The sequence below is a fragment of the Triturus cristatus genome, unplaced genomic scaffold (genome assembly GCF_964204655.1).
Source record: "Triturus cristatus unplaced genomic scaffold, aTriCri1.1 SCAFFOLD_336, whole genome shotgun sequence".
NCBI classification, from domain to species: Eukaryota; Metazoa; Chordata; class Amphibia; order Caudata; family Salamandridae; genus Triturus; species Triturus cristatus.
Window position 1 is genome coordinate 37240 of NW_028187415.1, and position 21369 is coordinate 58608.

A 21369-nucleotide genomic window follows, 5' to 3' on the forward strand; every position below is an offset into this window, starting at 1 on the left:
GCTAAAGACTAGAGGGAGGGGAGGCAAGGCTCAGCAAACCAACATGTAACGACTTAATGCTTGGGGTTAAAAAAACACTAGTCTTAGCAACACTCGTTTTAGGATGGCCCTACAAAAAGAAACCGAGAAATTCCATTGACTTAACAAAGGTTCCATTGATTCCCCAGCAATATTATGGAAAGCATTTTAATCCGTAGTGAGAGGCAGGGCTGTAGACTACATCTTGAAAATAAAACATGGCAAGCAGGAGGAAATCTGTGCTGCAGAGTTGGTACTCCTTAACGTGGAGGGACTATACAGACAGCAACGCCACTGAGATGCTCCTGCTTGATATTAAGAATGGCAAATTGCAGTATCGACAGCTTCTCACAGAAGAGGCCAAAATCTGTGGTTATTGCCCAAAGCCAGTTTTACGACCAAGATGATAAAACTGTAAACTTATTCTACGGACTGGGGACTAAAAAGGAAAATATACACCATTTCGTATACACCTGAAATACGGAAGGGCAGAGAGTAACAGACCCAGCAGCAACTGGAGCACTGAGTTCTAGCAGGGAGGGCGCTCTCAAATAGTGTTACCCTGAGGCCTCCGTAGCAGATCTTTAACTGAAGAGCCTCACTGACATGACGAGCGACCCTATTGACTACCCCATTACCGAGGAAAAAGGTGACTGGCGCTATTGGGCAAATGTCCTCATAGAAAGCCCTGGGAACTAATGGATTCTCCGTAGAATTAGTAAAATTCCACTCCAGCACACTGGACTATATCTATTGACCACGCACACAGCTGCAAGGGAATTGGGTGAGATACCGCAAGACTCCATTGAGGTGGACATAACCACAGTGCGTAAACCTGAGTGTCCAGTCAACTGCTGCGACAATTTCATTTATGTTGAAGCTATAATATATGTGATGTCACAAAAGTCAATGCATATCACGACTAACAGCACTATAACCATGGCCTGGTACTAGCAGTCCTTCAGATAGACTTTGACAAGACTTTAATAATCTGAAATGGGAGCACATGTTTGCCCTCATATGACTGAATCCAGGCCAGGTCTTCCTTGCATACCATAGCTGCATTGTGGCTGAGACTAGCACTGAGCTTAACCGCCAACCAGATACATTTAGCACCTGTGACAGGAATGGGTTAAATTAGAGACCATGCAAAGTGCATGGTCTCTGGTTTGATCCGCTCCTGTTAGGATTGCTTAGAGAAGTGAGGGTACCATTTTTATCAGGAGAAGTGTGGAAACGCATGGTGATAGGAACTTGTGGAACACTACATATTCCGGAAGTTTCTCTCAAAGAAATGTCAGGGAAATACGTGATTTTACCCAAAGTTTGGGGTTTCCATGGCATTCTGAGTAAGAAAACTTAGTGGGAGCCATGCAAGTCGCGCCAACCTGGACTCCATTGGGTGTTTAGTTTTCAGAAATGTCTAAATTCAGAACGGTTTCCTGGTTGTTGGCTGACCCAGAGTCCGAATAGTGCTGCCATTCAGCATGGCAAGTGACGGGAAATTGGGATTTAGCTCAATTGTGAAAACCATATGCCAAAACTACGCCTAAAAGAATGCAGATTTCCTTTTGTTTGCCATGGGAATGCTCTGGTCCTCATGGGGGATCAAATAATGTTAGGGGTATATGATGTCAAGACAGCCCCCATCCCATTATTTCTTTAAGAAATATCCCTGGCATCAGTGTGCTTTCTGCCAGCTCCCGGGAAAGATTCGGGGCAAATTCTCCAGTCGTCCCCCGGAAAGGGGGACACAAAGACTTCTGGGTAGTCTCCTGGGTTGGAGGCTCATAAGGATGCCAGGGCTTACTGCGGGTAACTCCCGCCTCCAGTTACCACCAGACTTCAGGGTGGGGGAGTTCTGCCCCCAATGGGGCCAGTAGGGTATAAACTACTGGGCCCTTTCTGGCATGTCCTGATTCTTGGGCGAACCGGCCCGAACTCTTCTCTTTTGACAGGGGGTCTATGGAATAGTCAAGCTGCCAGATTGGAACTGACCTGGTATTGTAAATCGGTCTTTGACGAGGATCCAGGCATGGCAGATTTTATGGCATACTACCAAGCGTTTTACTTAGCGGTCATGACTGACTGTATGTTTGTTACCGTGGAATACTCTGAGCGAGCTTTGGGTGATGAATGGAATAACACCTATACATGACATCTGTGGGGGCTGGGTGGGGTAGGTGTCAGCAGTGATGATCTACCAGCCACTAAGATAGTACTGGTAAGAAGCAGAGACACCTTGCATGCCCTGGGGTGGACAAATAAGCTAACAAGAGAAACCCATCCCTGTGCAGGGATACTCCCAACATAGTGTTGCAGCTGTTGAGGGTTTCCAGGGCTGGGGTGTACTTGACATCTTTATAATAGGGATTGTGGTCAATTGTAAGTCTACAAATTCATTCCCAACCGTGAGGAAGGAGTTTGGACTTTTATAGCCCCAGTTCTTCTGCTGCTTACAGCTCCGCCATGCACTGACACTCTACCAAACCATTCTTGAGGAGCTCCCCCAATCCACCCATTAGTGGTGAAACTCACCATGTCTAAACTCACAGATAAAAAGATAATGTGAATGTTTAAAGCAGTGGTGATGCATACGCCAGGCACCTTCTCCGTACTAATAGAGGCATAGGAGGCTTACGTTGGTCCCTTGGATGTAGTGGAGCGGCTTACTGCACTGATGGCCCCTAGCCCAATAGCCATATCGTCAGCCTACAAGCTTATGCAATTTAAATATTCACGCCATGCATACTTCACAAGAATAAGACTCTGGAATATTGGTAGATACTCTCTCGCAACAAACCCCCTCGCCCCTCCCACCCCATCTCCCCCCGCCCAACATGTATGAAATGTCAGCGAATGGTGACTTTCATTAGGGGCTTCTGGGATGCAGTGCTGGAGTTACTGACAGCATATTAGGGCACCGAGCAGTCCTCAAGCCCCAGCCCCCCTTGTGCTACTAAACGGTCTAGATTAAATGGATTTAAACAGATGTTGCCTTACTTTTAGGGACCTAGACTTGAAAGACGCTAAAAGGGAGACTGATCGGCACAGGAGGGAGGCGGCAGCTCTAAGCCTGCTTAAGCAGGGATAGACAGGTGCAGAAAGCTAGACAAAACAATAAATGAGGCTCAGAGCCACCCACAGAAGCACAGCAAATGGTGGGAAACGAACAATATCGAGATGCCTCCAACTAATGCACTCCATTGTGTTTATAAATGTAGTAATTGTTCTTGCTATGTTGCACTTTGTTATATCCAGTTTTACATGCTGTGTATCTAATGTCTGCTCTCTGTGTCTATGGTGTCTGTGAGGTGATGTAGAACCCTGGTGTGCAGTAGATGCCACCAATCAGACGGAGGAGCTCAGAATGGCTAGGCCTGAGCTGATGCCAACATGCTTCTGGTGGGGTGCTATTAAATATACCTTCCCTCAATAAATCAACGTCATGCTACAATTGCTTTGGACTTCTTTACTTAATAACCTACTTCAATCCACTTTTACGTACGGATAGGACTAATGTGCTTGGTACTCGCAAATGGGGGGATGTCACTGTTCCATGCCCCCTGGCATTTTCTTCTCCTGTTGATTGGTACATGAATAGCTAGTAAAACAGTTTATTAAACAATGAAGTCTAAGAACTTTGTAACAGCGCCCCTAAGGAGTCTCGGAGTGGCCCACTCAGAATGGTGTTTTTGAGATATATGGTAGCAAAGCCACCATGTTATCATTAGGAGAGACACACCGGATGTAGTGTCTTTGAGAGCTTTTTCCTAGTTGGGGTCTGTGAGAGCCACAACTCAAACGGTCTCTAAGAACTATGTGAGTCTGACCCAACATGGTGTCTATAAGGACTTGGCAACGTTACCCAAAATATACAGCTGTTTACCGTCTTCCCTTCTTTCTTGTCTCCCAGGGAAAGTCATCATGCATGACCCCTTCGCCATGCGCCCATTCTTTGGATACAACTTTGGCCACTACTTATCACACTGGCTGAGCATGCAGAACCGTCCATCTGTCCACCTTCCCAAGATCTTCCACGTCAACTGGTTCAGAAAGGACTCCGAAAACAACTTCCTGTGGCCCGGCTTTGGGGAGAACTCGCGAGTCCTGGACTGGATCTTCCGTCGTGTGGATGGCGAACCTGGTGCCCGGGTTACACCCATTGGTTATGTGCCTGCAGAAGGAGCACTGGACTTGCAAGGGCTGCCCCCAATTGATACAAATGAGCTCTTCTCCCTACCCAAGGGTTTCTGGGAGCAGGAGGTAGGCGAGGTCAGGCACTACCTGACTGAACAGGTGAACCAATACTTGCCTGGTGAGGTAGTTAGTGAGCTGGACGCGCTGGAGGAACGGGTGAAGAAGATGTGAGTGTCTGAAGGAAGAAGGTGCAAGTCTTTACTGCCTGGCTGCTCTGTTAGTGAGGGAGTAATGGTTACACTCCTACAAGGGGTGAAACTGTGAAACATTCCATTGTTTACATGATTTTTTTAAGGACAAAAATCTGATTATTTTTCAGGGAAGACACTCTTCATCATGAACCATAGACAGCTTTCTGTGGGGAGGAAGGGGAGGGAAATAGGGATTGGGTTGGGTCTTTCCGGTGTTTTTTGCCTTTTAACTCTCTTTGTACAGAAATAAATTGAGGGAAGTGTGTTTTCTGTACTTGTTGAAGAAAAATAAAGAACTATGCTGTGAGTTTGGATTACTAGACTCAAGTCTGTTTGCGAAAAATGTTGGAGGTTTGTTCTCCTGTCCTATTGCAATAACTGGTCACTAAGGAAAATCAGTGTGGCTCATTCATTTAGCAAGGTATCTAAGAGACTAAGGTTATGTTGCACTCCAGTTGAATAACCACATTACTATATTTAGGAGTTTGACTCTTTGGGAGCACCCACATTGACAATTAATAAACTCCAAGTCCAGTCAGAACAGCTACTTTTGTAAATACAATATTTCCTATTTACAGGGAGGTTTAATAAGCCAGCTGAAATTAATTTATAGACAAAAACAAAGAAAGGCAATAGGTTCTGATTCCCAGATACGATCCAAGACTTCTGTACAGTGACTGATCACCCGGAGGCTAGATCTAGGCTGACCCTGGTTTCCCCTACGGGAACTGGGCAGGGAAGGTGTAGGCTTGTTACACTTGCTGTCCTAAATTGTACTGCATCCCTGCAGTTAGGTTTTGGGGATACTGGCCTGATAAGTCCTTGTGTCTCTGGTCGGATTGTTGCAGCGCGGAAACCTGCGTAACGGGAATCAAGGCAAAACCCGTACCGAATAGCATCCCTTTATCACAGACCAGACATCACGTTAACACATTCACTCATTCAATCACTGGTGGGGCCCATAACACCAACATTCACACTTCACTTCTTACTGTGAAGAAAAAGGCTGAATTATGCCTGGCGGCGCAGGGTGCGCCTGAAATCTTCTGAGTTCGACTTCTAAATGTACAGAGACACGGAACACTCTGTTGCCATAGGAACTTCAATTTATTAGCTGCAGCTAGGTACAGTTATCCTAGAAGTACATCAGTGGTAGGTTCTCAGGAGACTGCCACTTCAATCCGTGGCTCACAGTCTTTTATAGCGCTTGAATCCCCTAAAGCAACAACCCCCTCAATGTGCAATAAAAACGAACAAATCATCCACTAGCAAACATTCTTTGTACAAGATACAGGATAATAGGTAATAGAAATTCCTTCCCTAGGGTCGTGTTCTCTACCTGACCCTATAGGCCAGGTGGCATGAGCATTCCTAAGTTAAATTAATTTACAACAGGACGTGTTTGCGTGTTGCAGGTGGTGATTCGTAAAACAATTGGAGAGGCAGAGAAAGATCACCAAGGGTCAATAGATGGTTATCACGGGAATTAGTTGCTTCGAGCCGGGTCTCAGAATGTACTTCGCTCAGAGAGACAGAAAAGGTCGTTTAACATGTTACAGTACAGAGTATGGAAGAAACGCTACGAAGGTTGTCGGTGCCTGAGTGAGGGCAACATCGCAATGGTGTCAATACGCAAGATGGAGCCATAATCAAATTTTCCTCAGACCCTCCTTTTGCTATTACTCAGGCAAAAACACTGAGGCTGTTGTTAATCAGAATCGACTTCAATAGCCATGAAATCTACAAGCTGTTGTTGCAGCATTATCTTCGTGTTCTCTGCTTTCTGAGATACCGGATTTGGAACACACAGGGTGGCGTCTAGCCCGCATATAGCGGGACCACATTGTAGGCAAAGGCAACATGAGAAGAGAATAGCCAAAGTTGCTCCGACAAAGGTAAGAATCTTCCTTCCCCATGTAGACAGTAGTCCCCAAAACCATCCCATCAGAGACCAATTCCCTTCATCCTGGTGAACTGACTCAGCGATCTTATGTAGTCTAGAGATGGCTTGGTATACTGTAGGGGCGTTGTCTGGAATATAAATTCAACAGCTAGATCCGATCAATTTGCATACGCCCCCACAAGAATAATATCTAATACCATCCTGTTCTGAAGCGTGACAAGGCGGTCAGCAACGAGTTCTGCAGTGAGATTACTCAAAGCTCCAGCTGTTTCATTGACAGTGGCTTCTACAACTCGGATTAGTTGTCTTATGTCTCTACTGTTGGCTATTGGGCCCCAGAATGGAAGGAGTCCCTTCAAGACATCCCCGACTTCTTGTCCTGACGTATCCTGGTCTGACGCCACCCTTCTTTTCTGTAAATGATGCTTGGCATCTGCTATATATGTAGGGGGCAACAACCAAGCGATATAACAAGTGCCTCTCCAATTACCAGGTAGAGAAGTCTAAGCCTTATTTCCACACACGAAGTATGTATTACGTGAGGGAACCATGCGAGGCCAATCTGTCCCATTCAAGGTCACAATATGTTGGCATTTGCTTGTACCTTTATATTCTAACCCTCCTTTCCTAATACAGAATGGTGCTTGTCCAGGTACCACTAGAAAAGTTTGTCCTTTTCGAGAGGTTTTATTAGAGGGCAGGAAATACAAATCCGTAGATCTGGTTTGGCGATCAGCATATTCTGACTTCTCACTATTCGTCCCATATATCCTTTTTCTGTCCCGCCAACATAAATGGTATAGATGTACTCCCAAGCTCCTTACATCTCGGGTATCACCATCTCCAGAAAATACCCAACTGGCACTCAATTCCCACCATGCACTACACGAACCATTAAATGAAAAAGGAAGGGTAATGTATGGTATTCCAGTATTCACCGAACTTGGCAGAAGACCACAAACCCAACAGTTTGTCGCATTAGTAGCCAATTGATGTTGGTGTAGCATAGAAACAAATGTGTTGTTACGGAATTCACTCCTTCTTGACTCAACATGAGGTGGTAGAGCGACATGCGTATGCATTTCAAAGGTAACTTTGGGAGTAGGCTGCGTAAAAATTAAATGTAATCCCCATCCTATGCAAGACAATATAATACACATTAAAATCAATATTATTAAAGCCACTACAAAACGATTATGCAATAATTTACAATGCTTCGTGCTCATTGTTTGTATTTTGTCCGTTCCTTTTTTAACAGTCATTTCCATCTCTAAATGTTGCCCGTGACGGGAGGTTGCTTGACTCAGCTGTGATTGTCTGTAGTTCTTTTTATTTTCCTACAAGTCCCACAGGCCTAGAGCCATACCTTGGGTCACAATTCTGAGACTACGATCACGGCCCTGCAACATGTGGAAATCGGGATACAGACAAAATTAATGAGGCACTATTGGGGTATTTTTGTTCAGTCTTGGCCTCAAATCGTACCTCTGGGAACCAGGTACAGTTTGTTCTTGGAAAAGGAGATGTGGTTTAGTAGTGTCCAACTTCAATGCCGGTGGTATAGCTGCTTGGAGGACCTCGTCGTCGTCATTCTTTGATCTGGCAAAGTCTAGGTGTGCATCGCTAAACAGTCCAAATCTTGGTATTCTTTCGTTTTCAGAGTCGCTAATTGGGTTGCGAACCCACTGATCATAAGGCAAAGGTAGGGGCACTTTCTTGCAATGTACCCCATGTACCCAGTTCTTTTTGCCGGCCACCTTCACTGCAGTACGCGTTGCTAGAAGTACTTGACGAGGTTCTCTCCAGCGAGGTTTCAAGTTCTTCGACCTCTGGAAGTTTTTAATGCAGACCCAATCTCCGGGCCGTATGGTATGACCAGGGTCTGTTGAAGCCTGAGGCAAAGTATCTTGTACCTGTTGGTGAAGGACACATAACTTAGTGGTGAGATCATGCAAATAGTCAATTAACAATGGATGCTCTATCTCAGAGTATTTCTTTGGCCTTGGGACTCCCCAAACATTTGCAGGGCGCCCAAACACAACCTCATAAGGACTAAGCCCCATACGGGAATGGGTGGTTGTTCTGGTGGATAAGAGAGCCAAGGGCAAGGCATCAGGCCAAGCAAGACCCGTGCTGGCTTGTATTTTCGCGAGTTTAAGCTTAAGAGTGCCATTATAGCATTTCACCAACCCTGCTGACTGAGGATGGTTTGCTGCGTGGAACTTTTGTTTAATGCCAAGGCCTGTACATACTTTCTGCATGATCTGACCCACAAATTCACTTCCGTTGTCACTCCAAATAATTCTGGGTAACCCAAATTTCGGCAGAAACTCCTTCACAAGGACTTTTGCCGTGGATAGAGCAGTATTATCTTTCAGGGGATAGGCCTCCACCCATCGGGAGAAGGCACATACCACAACAAGAATATACTTCAGATTGTTACATCGTTCCATGTGAATGTAATCTATTTGCAAAACCTCAAAAGGGTACGTTGAGGGAGCAAAGTGGCCTGCCGGTGTTGGTGTACCCTTCCCCGGGTTATGCATCAAACATATAATACAATGCTTAACCAGATTGTCTGCACATTTAGGAATCCCCACATTCTGCCATACCGGAGCCAGAAGTTTGCATATACCTTTAGCGCTAATGTGGGCTGGACCATGTTCCATGGTAACTACTGGGAGTACATAAGCATCTGGTAACAACCAGCGTTGATGTTCCGACAAGTCTGTCCAGCACCCTGTCACATCCAACCTTCCTATACTCTCTTTCCACGTACTCAATTCTCTCTCTGTGGCCTCTGCCTGGATCATTTTCACACTGTCCACAGTATTCTCACACATCCCTCCGTGTGCAACCCATCTAGCAGAGCCCACAACATACATGCGGCTTGTAGTGTCTCTAGCTGTCTCTTTCGCTATCTGGTCTGCGAAAGCATTTCCTTGACCTACATCATCAGTGATCTTCTTATGTGCACTACACTTCACAATCGCTATCTGAGTGGGCAAGGTGAGTGATTCAAGAATGTCATTTACCAATTGGCCATGCTGTATCTTAGTGCCATGGGATGTGAGAAACCCTCTTTCCTTCCACAGGCGGCCAAAACTATGGGCCACTCCAAACGCATCCTGACTATCAGTATACACATTCACCCTTTTTCCTTCAGCCAACACGCAAGTTCTAGTTAGTGCTATCAATTCAGCTGCCTGGGCTGAATTATGCATAATACGCGCTGTTTCCACAACAGTGTACAGGGTAGTGACTGCATAGGCTGAGGTCGTTTCACCATTGGGAAGCATAAAACAAGAACCGTCCACCCATAGGATCCCATCCGGATCCGGGAGTGGAGTATCCTTTAAATCAACTCTGCCTCTTGTCTCTTCCTCCGTGCGGAGGAAGCAATCATGCTGCTCCTGAGTACCATTTTCTACTGGAATTGGCAGCAATGTTGCCGCGTTCAGGGCATTACATTGCTTAATGTGTATGTGGCTAGCCAAGAGCGTCAATTCGTACCCCGAAAGGCGGGCACTCGTGAGGTGTTGAGTCTTTGTTCTATTTAGGAGGGTGTCTACTGCATGCGGCACCATGACAATAAGGGTATTATCTAATACCAATCCAGCAGACTGGCGAATGGAAACTGCTGCTGCTGCTGTAGCCCTCAAACAGCTAGGTAATGCCTTGGCCACTGGATCTAACGTGGCCGAAAAATAGGCACAGGGACGTTGCTTGTTCCCAAATCGTTGCGTTAAAACTGATAATGCGCAACCTTCTTTCTCATGAACATAGTGTGAAAGGCTTACTGTAATCAGGAGTTCCTAACACAGGAGCAGAGCATAAGGCAGTACGTAAATCAGTGAAACTTTTCTGACATTCCGCAGTCCATGGGAGAGGGTGCGGTGTATCTTTAAGAGTAAGTGCCAACAAGGGTTTCGCCGGGAGGGAAAAATTGGGGATCCATTGTCTACAATAAGAGGTGATACCTAAAAAGGCACGCACCTTTTTGCGTACATGGAATAGGAATTTGGGCAACTGCTTGGATACGTTCTGGGGTCAATCGCCGTCCCTCCTTTGACAAGAGATGACCTAGGTAGGTAACCTCTTGGCAGCAATATTGCAATTTTGATGGTGAAACCTTGTGGTGGTGGTCAGAGAAGTGGCGTAACAGTGAAATGGTAGCCTTTTTACAAGTGTCCTCAGAATCTGCTGCAACCAACAGGTCATCCACATATTGAATGAGAGTGGCCCCTGGTGGTAAAGACAAAGTATCGAGCTGTGATTTTAATGCTTGACTATAAATGGAGGGGCTCTCGCAATAACCTTGAGGAGCCCGCTTGAACCGGAAGCTTCGGCCTGCTAAGGAGAAGCCAAAAATATCCCTACTTTCCTCAGCAATGGGAATGCTGAAGAAAGCATTTTTGAGGTCAATGACAGAAAACCAGGAAGCTGAGGCGGGTATCATTGTCAACAGGGCATTAATATCCGGGACAACAGGGAATTGAGGTACTACGATCTTGTTGACCTCTCTGAGATGAATCACAAAACAATAGACAGGTGGCTGAGAAGGGTCGGTTCGTTTAAAAACAGGCAGAACAGGGCTATAGCATACATTTCCCCTAGTCTTTTCAACCACACCATTTTGTACCAAATCATGAACTATAGTCAAAAGAGCTTTTTCGCCGTCACTGGAAATTTTATACTGTGGAATGCGAGGAAATTTAATATTAGGCTTGAGGGTTACAATGTAGGGCGGGATTCGCAGGAGGCCCACATCATTGGGGCCGGTGGCCCAGAGGGTGGCGGGAAGAGATTGTAATTCAGGGGGAAGCTGGTCTTTAGACAAGTACATCGGTGAGGTCAATTTCTTACCTAAGGTGAGACGTACACCAGAAGGGGAACAGTGTAATGTCGCATACAATCTCTTCAATAAATCAAAGCCCAACAAATTTGCACCACAACCAGTTGTTAAAAGGAACGGGGCCTCCAATTTGTAAAAACCTATTGAAATGGTCAAAGGGCGTCTAACTGGGTTTTGAACTGGGGCGCCAGAAAAACCTACCGAAACATTCGTACAGCCAGACAAAGGTGCCCCAGGGAGTTTAGAGTGAATCATAGAGCTCTTCGTCGCACCAGTGTCTAATAGGAATGGCTCTGTAACACCTAGTGCTACCACATCAACATAAGACCCGCTTTGGTTCACTGTAACTGATACTACTCCCTTACTTTGTCCATGGCTGTCCTAGCTAGATTGGGAATTCTGGCTCTCATCCTCGGTATAATAATCATCATTGTAATAGTTGGTAGACTGAACATTTTGCTGATCAAAATAATTCGTGGAGTTTCCAGGGGACATGGAACGTTGGTTATTAGGCGGTGTACCCCGTCCTCTACCCCTGGGTGCTGACTGATAACTACCCCGGCCTCGTGACCCGGGAATGCCGCTCGTGCGCTGTAACAAAACCGGACAATTATACTTTAAATGGCCTTCTTCTTTACAGTAGGCGCATTGATTCTGGCCCAGTGGGGGTCGGGGAACAAAAGGCCCAGACCTCTGCAACTGTCTCTGAAAATGTGGAGGCGGCTGATATTCACGTTGGGCAGGGCGAGGAGGATAAGCTTGTTGCAAAAGAACTTTCGTTTTCAGCTCTTTAGTCTTTTTATCAAGTTTCTCTCTTTCCTCTTTCTCCCTAATTTCATAATACTGAGCAGTAGCCAATATCTGGGCTGAAGAGGAGACCGCCCACGCACTTTCGGAATTCTTCAATTTATTAGATATTTCCGGAACCAAATTTGACACAAATTTGTCTACAAATAGTCGTTGGCCACCTTCCGTGCTCATATCCTGACCACTATGATCGATGAACGTCTCCTCAAAACGAGTGAAGAAATCAGAGACGTTTTCATCCGCTTTCTGCTTACAAGCTGCTAACTTATCCCAATTAACTCGCAGAGGGGGCATCATAGTTTTCAGTAAGGCAATGATCCTAGCTGGGAGTTCTGTAATTAAAGCCTCAGGTTTGGCACCACCCACTTGGAGTCTGTCTGCGGCAAGTATGGCAGCCCCATCACCCCCCAATTCCCCGGGATGGTCCTCCTTTCGAATCCTAGCCCATAATGGTTGTGGGACCACATTACCCATTAGCATGTCTATATCAGCCAAATTCATAATACATGCATCTACAGTTTGGGACAACTCTTTGTAGTACCCAGCAGGATTTTTACGGGGGTCCGGTAAGGACTGTTTAAGGGCCAACACCTCAGATCGTTTCCAAGGAACGTGTACCCACACACGTTGAAAGTGAGCAGGTATAAGAGGATTACCACCCTGAGCTGCAACCTCCTCTCTCCACACTGGGGGAACCTCTCTCATAGGATAGTGTTTTAATTTTCGTCTAACAGAGGAATCGCGTTTTGGCAAAGACCGGCAAGCAAACATCATTCTAAATGTGACAAGCGTCCTAACCGCATCCTCAACCTCTGCGCCCACAATCAGCCCTTTATCAAACTCGGCCTGAACATCTAGCAGGCCCTGAGGGGCTGGTCCCAATCCCATATCCTCCCACTCTTGACCTAAAATGTTACACATAACATCAAAAACATATCTCTGCGTTGGTGCCTCCCACTGTTAAAAGGTGACCATAATGTCTTGCACACTATACTGGGGGCCATTCGTGATCCACCTTCGGGCAAGGAGATCTAGCTCTTCCCGTTCATCTGGACCTGGGAGCTGACTACGAGTTTGTCTACGAGGAGGAACAGGGGTCATTTGAAGTGTCCCAAAGAGAGGGGACAAAAGGCCAGAAACGGTATTAACCATTCGCCTCCGAGCGGAGGGAGAATTCGTCATTAGGTCAGGAGACAGAATATTAGGCGGGGCAGAAGAGGGAGTAATGGGTACAAAGGGAGACGAAGGTAGGGGAGAGCTCGGTAATACAGGAAGAGGCTGTGATGGGGGTGCAGGAACCGATTGCGGAGGTGGAACAACAGGTGGGGCAGGTGCTAATAATAAAGGTGCATTCGCTCCCGGGGCAGGCGGTAGTGCAAAATGTATATTAGCCCCCTGCGCATAGGGCGGAGGTAATCTCAGCAGATGGGACATTAAAGGATCCTTCTCAGGGTCCACATTTTTCTCTGTAGGAGAAGTTGGCAACACTGGATAACATTTATCTACCGCCATACAATGTTGCCTATCTGATATCTCAATCGCATGATCGGTCTCATTATTTTTAAACTGTTGGGCAGCTTGTAAAATAGACATATCCCTCCTATCTCTTTTAGCTTGTTTTATTTCTTTCTGTTTGGCCTCCTTACGCCATAAGCGAAAAGAGTCAAACATAGCCGGCCGGGCTTTTTGTTTAAACAAAGTGTCCTCCAAATTATCTAAGATATTGAGCTCAAAACTGCCATTCTGCGGCCACCGTAAAACACCATCTTTCCTAGTATAGCGAACCCACGCCTCATTAAAGGCTATGGGGCCAATACCATGTTTAGAATATACTTCATAAGTGGGAGTCCCGGCCGGAGGAATTGGACAAGAGTCCTCCAGTCGGGAATCCCTATCGCAACAACAACAAAACCATCTTCCAAACTTACTGAAACCAGGCATCGCTATCACACTAGTTTCTTTACAAACTTCAAGGGGTTAATTAGTCACTTTATAGTACAAAAACTGCACTCACCCCTCGGTTTCGGCTTTTGCAAAAGTCGAACAAAGACTAAACAAAGACAAAGGAGTGGCCACCATACTTAACTTAACCAGATGTTTCCTTACACCAACAGAGGTCCGTCTAATGTCTCGCAATACCAATTACCAAGGGAGCCAAAGCGTGGCGGCAGTCAGGGCAGCAGGTCTTCGCAGCCATTGGAAGGGAGAAGCCACACTTGTAAAAACCTTCGGTCCACTTACGACATGCAGGGGTCGATCACGTGGTGCCCGTCCTCCGGAATTTCCTTGCGGGGCTCCTCACCATCCTCGGGCTGGACCCACGACCTCTGAAGCCGCCTCACAGAGGGCACCATTTGAAGAAACAGGCTGAATTATGCTGTCGGCGCAGGGTACGCCTGAAATCTTCTGAGTTCGCCTTCTAAATGTACAGAGGCACGGAACACTCTGTTGCCATAGGAACTTCAATTTATTAGCTGCAGCTAGGTACAGTTGTCCTAGAAGTACATCAGTGGTAGGTTCTCAGGAGACGGCCACTTCAATCCGTGGCTCACAGTCTTTTATAGCGCTTGAATCCCCTAAAGCAACAACCCCCTCAATGTGCAATAAAAACGAACAAATCATCCACTAGCAAACATTCTTTGTACAAGATACAGGATAATAGGTAATAGAAATTCCTTCCCTAGGGTCGTGTTCTCTACCTGACCCTATAGGCCGGTGGCATGAGCATTCCTAAGTTAAATTAATTTACAACAGGACGTGTTTGCGTGTTGCAGGTGGTGATTCGTAAAACAATTGGAGAGGCAGAGAAAGATCACCAAGGGTCAATAGATGGTTATCACAGGAATTAGTTGCTTCGAGCCGGGTCTCAGAATGTACTTTGCTCAGAGAGACAGGAAAAGGTCGTTTAACATGTTACAGTACAGAGTATGAAAGAAACGCTACGAAGGTTGTCGGTGCCTGAGTGAGGGCAACATCGCAATGGTGTCAAGCCCTCTCTTGACCCAGACTGTTCTAAGAACTACCGTTCCATATCTCTGCTGCCCTTCCCAGCCAAAATTGTCGAAAGCTGGGTTAGTAACATCCTTTCTACCCATCTGGAACGTCATCATCTTCTTGACGCGGATCAATTTGGTTTCCGGCCCACCCACGGAACCGAAACCGCCTTGATCACCGCGATGGATGAGCTTCAGAGGCGTGCAGACAGAAGGCAGGCAGCGTTTCTTATCCTGCTTGACATGTCTGCCGCCTTTGACACCGTGAATCATGATATTCTGTTGAAACGACTGTTTGAGGCAGGAATAAGAGGTTCAGCTGTACAGTGGTTCCACTCGTTCCTCCAGGATAGACAGCAAGCGGTATCCATCCCCCCTTTTCAGTCGGTGTTTACTTTGGTCCCACATGGGGTCCCCCAGGGCTCTGCAATCAGTCCAATTCTTTTTAATCTGTACCTAAGACCTCTGATCTCGCTTATCAAAAGCTACAATATCAAAATTATCAACTATGCTGACGATACACAGTTGATACTCTCCTTGGAGGGTGAAGACTCTATCTCTATTGAGACATTTCACAAATGTCTACGTGACACCTCTCACTGGCTAAAAAACAACTCCCTCCAATTCAACGCAGGGAAAACTGAGGTACTTTTTAGCACTAGCACTAAGATTCCTCGGCCCTTCCCAGACAACTTTTGGCCACCTCAATCCGGGACCATAGTGCGTCCAGTAGCCACAATCTGCAACCTCGGGGTCATGCTTAATCAGGAACTCAGTATGGAGACGCACATCCAAAAGACCTCTGCTTGCTGCTTCGCTATCCTCCGCTCCCTAAGGAAGATATTGCCTCTCCTCCCCACTCATGCACGGGCCCAAGTGGTACGCTGTACCATCCTCAGTCGTCTAGACTATTGCAACGCCTTGTTGCTGGAATCCCCTGGGTTCCTGTTAGACAGACTCCAAAGAGTCCAATCAGCAGCGGCAAAATTGGCACTGGGGTTTCCTAGAAGAGCAAGTGGAGCCTCCCCATTGAGCAAACTCCACTGGCTTCCGGTGAGGCAGAGGGTCCAATTTAAAGCCCTCTGTATAGTGTTTAGGGCATTACATTCAATAGGCCCTGCCTCCCTCCAATCTAAATTTTCTTGGTATACCCCAGCCAGGCAGCTTCGCTCTTCTGAAGCCAAGCTGGCAATGGTTCCAAAATTCAAAAAAATCAGATCCGGAGGCAGATCCTTCAATGTGGCAGCTGCCAAGCTTTGGAACTCGCTCCCAGCGGAAATTAGACATATTTCTGAATTTCTACCCTTTAGGAAAAGAATCAAAACCTGGCTTTTCCCCAAGACTTCTGTCCACTAATCTTGTCCCTTGTTGCTTCTGGCCATTCCCCACCCCATTAGTGTCAGTCAGCGCCAGGATGCCTGCCATGGTGACAGTGCGCTTAACAAATAAATAAAATAAATAAATAAATAAATACGCAAGATGGAGCCGTAATCAAATTTCCTCAACTGGTCTGCACTTACAGGAGAGATAAATGTTCCAAGCGCGGACATGGAAAGAATACCTTATGACCTATGGAGAGAGATTTATTTACACATCTATACACTAATATTCTTATATCTACACACCTTAAACCTAAACATTAAGATACTCCTCCCACGTGATCAATGGATCATTTAGTTGGATTGGAGTGATGATTTATTCCCGCTAAAACATACTCAAAGATCCTGATCTATCTCTTCTCAATAAACGACCAAACACATTTTCTTGTTAATCAATATTTTTGTTTATCTAATTAATGCAAGAATTTAGTTCCATCTAATACATTTATTAATCATTACGCAAATCACAGAACACCATATTTACCTAATCTGGCTATCAGTCGTCCTCTAAGTCATCAAATTTGGTCGTCAATTAGTCAGAATTCGAAAGTTCTTCATGCAGCACGCTACAGTCCCAAAGATTGGGTCAAGGACCAGAGACGTGCAAGCATCGATCAGTGCCCATAGATTTTAGGTAGTCCTCAGTTTATCAAGAAATTGGGCAGCAATTCAGTCTGTCAAAGATTCAGGAACGCAGCTGTCATGTAGAGTCACCGTCGTCTCCGTCAGCAAAGTAAAGTACGGGAGCAGTAGAGATAGAGATGACCTCTCTATTCTAACGTCACTTTTATAATGAAAGTAAGGTCTAAAAGATACATTTTATAAAATTTGGGCTCATCCCATTGGTTGGTTTGGATCGTCTGGTGAGGTTTCACACAGTTCAGGAGGTTATGTCATTAGACATGATCCATCCGGTTCCTTGCATTAGTCCTTTGTTTGAATACTTGGCGAGCATCCCATCGTGACCTTGCTTGGGCACAGCAAGTCTAGGGTCATGCCGAGGCCATTGGTACATGTGGTGGCGCAGGCGCACTTCGCCCGAAACCTCGTGGAATGGTGGCCATCGCGTCGAGTCAGTCAGGCGGCCATCTTGGTTTTAGGCCCAAAGGACAACTTAAGCGAAACAAACACAAAAAGTAAATTAAAACATAGAAATAACGAATAAAATGTTAAACCCTCACTAATTCCTCTGTGTGCTTGTATTTATCTAGCGTATGGCGACATTTAAAGCGTTCATATTCACACATTGATGTCATCTGGTGCAACATATGATAACGTCACAAAAGCAACATATATCATGCGATATTCTATTTTTCTAGTATTAGTATGCGTACGTATGTTAATTACAAATTATTTTAGCCATGCAAAATGCAAATCCCACGTGTATTTCGTACATTAGTAATGTTGATTAAACTTCATGCAAACACATTAATAATATTACAATTAATAGATTATTCTAATTAGTATAAACATGCAGAATAGGGGGGTATACAAAATTGTGTACTACCCGCTCCATTAGGATCACTCTAGATATCTCCATGTAGACTTCACCTATCTGGATTTCTCTCTTCCTCTCTTGGTGAGGGACCTACTCTTCATCTCTTACTGGAAGTTCACCATACTCTTCTTTAGCCGCACTTTTGGTAGAAATGAAGCATGGTCTTACCCTGTAGTATGAAACGGCTCCAGCATCCCCATGAATATGCTTGTTGGGCCGAGGAACGGTCTCCTCACAATCCAGACACTAACCCGTTTGTGGCTTCTAAATAGGACCAGATTCATCATACTCCAGAGGCAGTGGCAGGAACTAGAGGCAGCCAAACTTCAAGTTTCCTTGAAAGGTGAAATACTCCTTCGTACAGTATGGAACTGGTTTGGCAAATGAAAATTGTGGCTGCCCCCTGCTACTATCATGACTATTAGAGTGTCGGGGCAGAGATCCAGAGGAAGAAGCACGCAGGCTTTTGCATCCACAGAGGGAAAAGACAGCCAATCTACAAGAGAATTAGCATTTTTTGCAGTCTACCACACACTCCCATGGACATGATTCCACATATACTCCATGTGTGTGTATGCGCAAAAAAACCTTGACTTTGAGGAAGGGCCACAAAGGACACCAGGTCTGAGATGCTGCTCAGGTTTTACAGGGAAAAGACCAGTGGGTCCACTCCAATCCACAGGTAAAGCTGGCTCTGCCACAATAGTATGTCACTGCCAACTACCAGTCTCGTCGTAGGCCGGTGTCCGTGAGGGGTAGGGGTCGTGGAGTATTCCCCCTTAAATATGGGTGGGGATTTATTTTGGTTACACCCCAATTAAACATCCTTCTGGAAGTCTATCAGCATCTCTTTGTGATGTCACTGTGCTGTGCTCCACGGGAAAGTCTAACCTTTGCAGGTATGTCTAATATCAGAGTGAGCAAGTATCTCGAAAGATCTCGTGATGTCGCCTCAGATGAAGCACAATTTCTATGAGGAATCAGGTAAAATCGACAAAAGGGTGACAGTTTGCAAATCCCCAGCCACATAATACACTCAGACGCGTCTTACAGAGATCGTGAGTACATCTCTCTCCTTTCAAATTTCAAGTGAAGTGGAACCCAGCCGAGCAACTTCTTCAGATCAAAATGTTGGAACTAAAAGCAATGTCTAGCAATGACGATGTTTCAAACAAAAGTATAAATGAAAAAATACTCTTTCACACAGACATGACAAGCAAGTACCCTGCAGGTCTCTACATAAAGCAAAACATTTATTTGTTTCTTTTGCTCCTGCACACCTCGGTCAACCTATTTCCAAGGCTACACAACCCACGAGAGTGAAAATTTGGAAGCGAGATATGAAAAATATCAGTTCCAACGTACTCTCAAGCTCCATCCCTAACAGCTTGCTCCCCCTTGAAGGATCATCCGATGCTCATAGCCTGACCAAACACTACTTCCACTCCATGAGCACGTTTCTAGACAAAGTAGCTCCCCTTCAACTGAAAAGAATCACCAAAAAAGACTCAAAACCGTGGTATGACGGCAGGTTAAATGAAGACAGAAGATCCCTCGAATTAATCGAACGACGGTGGAGATCTATCCCATCCGCTGACCACCTCAAGGCTCTAAGAACCACGAGAAATGCCTATTTTAGAAAGGTCAGACGATGTAAAGCGGACTTCTTCAGCACTCAAACCTAGCTAAGAACCGACCCAAAAAACTATGCGAATTAATCAAAGCGCAAACTAAGGATGCCCCATCCCCCCTCCGCCAGGATAATCCAGACATAAGACCCAATTGCGAGGATTTTTCTGCATTCTTTACTAGGACGACGGAAACATAAAGACGGACCTGCTCAACGACTTAATAACTCTCACGGACACTCAAACAGTCCCTCCAATTACCACACCACTAGCCCGAACCTCCAGTTCTTCAAAATTCGACCTCAAACAACGCATCATGGTCCTCCTTCAACTTTTACAGTAAAGAATCCATAAAAAAAAATCTGATGGCCTTGAATCCCTCCAACCACTTCACAGACCCTCTCCCCACAAATTACAAAAGACTTAATACCATTTGTACTACTTTTAATACCATTTGTACTACTTCTGTTGACCAAGATCATAAACATATCCCTCAGTTAAGGAACCATCCCAGATATCCTTAAAGCAGGACATGTATCCCCTATCTTAAAGAAGCCATCGGCCAACCCATCGGACTTAAACAACTATCGCCCAATATTCAACATCCCCACTCTGGCCAAACTCCTAGAAAAATGTGTTCATACACAGTTGGGCAACCATATAGTCCATTTCAACCTGCTCAACCAATACCAATCTGGCTTCCGGGCAGAGCACAGTACAGAATAGACGACACACTAAAAATCCTTGACCAAAACGAAACTCGTTTACTAATCTTGCATGACCTATCTTCGGCTTTTGACACAGTCAAACACGACAACTTGCTAGACCTCTTGAAACACAGAATGGGTTTATCCGGCTCTGTACTTACCTGGCTCACCTCCTTCCTCCAAAACAGATCACAAAGATTCAAGGTCAACAATTCCTTATCCAATCCCGTGCCAGTAACTTTAGGAGTACCGCAAGGATCATGCCTCTCACCCACTCTTTTCAACCACTATATGGAACCACTCACCGAACTCTTCAGCGCATCTAAGGTCCACTATCACATCTACGCAGATGATACGCAACTCTACTTAAAGATCCATTCACTTGGGGACATCAAATCTCTCAATTCAACGCTGGAAAAAACTCAATCCTGGCTGGCCGAAAACCATCTGAAACTAAACGCCCTCAAAAATGAATTCCTCTAATCGCCCCCACTCAACCATTCTTCCATCATTCATGACTGGCTGAATCACCTAACAGCACTCAAAGGTCAACCACTCATTGTCGGTTCGGCAAAATCACTAGGAGTAACGCTGGACAGAAACCTAAACATGCAGAAACATATCAGTGCCTCTACAAAAGGAGCACATTTTCAAATAAACACCTTAAGAAAACTGAAACCCTTTTTGCCCGCAAATGACTTCAAACAGGCTGTGCAAGCCTTAGTAATCCCAAGAGTACAATATGGATGTGTCGCCCTTTGCGGTCTTCCCAGATCAATGACGGCCCCGCTAAGAGCCACAATCAACACAACGGCTAGACTAATCACAGGCTCCAAAAGAAACTCTCATATCTCCCCGGACCTTAGAGTTCTCAATTGGCTACCATTCGAGGCGAGAATTCATCTAAAAATCGCTTGTATGACGCACAAGGCCCTACACCACAATACCCGAAGTTATCTATCACAAAAACTGTCACCTTCATGTGGTAACAGATCCACCAGAAGCTCCAAGAATCTTCTTTTGAAACCGCAAAGATTTGCCAAGAAAAAAACATAAAACCAATCCTTCTCAGGAATGGCCCCTAGGATCTGGAATGCCCTACCCCCAGAAACGAGACAGAACCCCTCTACTGCCTCTTTCAAAAAAGAAGTGAAATCGATTCTCATGGCTAAGTTTACGTGAAATATTTC

The 21369-nt window shown here is 45.5% G+C and overlaps 1 protein-coding gene across 1 annotated transcript in view; it reads left to right on the forward strand.

The window, feature by feature from the left end:
• The window catches only part of LOC146771172 (phosphoenolpyruvate carboxykinase [GTP], mitochondrial-like), a gene marked incomplete at its 5' end in the record, with an annotated part of 36409 nt that extends 31693 nt beyond the window's left edge, over nucleotides 1-4716 (forward strand). The window contains one exon of the mRNA XM_085640329.1: nucleotides 3935-4716. Within this exon, the coding sequence (XP_085496455.1) occupies nucleotides 3935-4389 (455 nt within the window). The remainder of the gene's footprint in view (nucleotides 1-3934) is intronic.
• Nucleotides 4717-21369: the final 16653 nt, after the last annotated feature.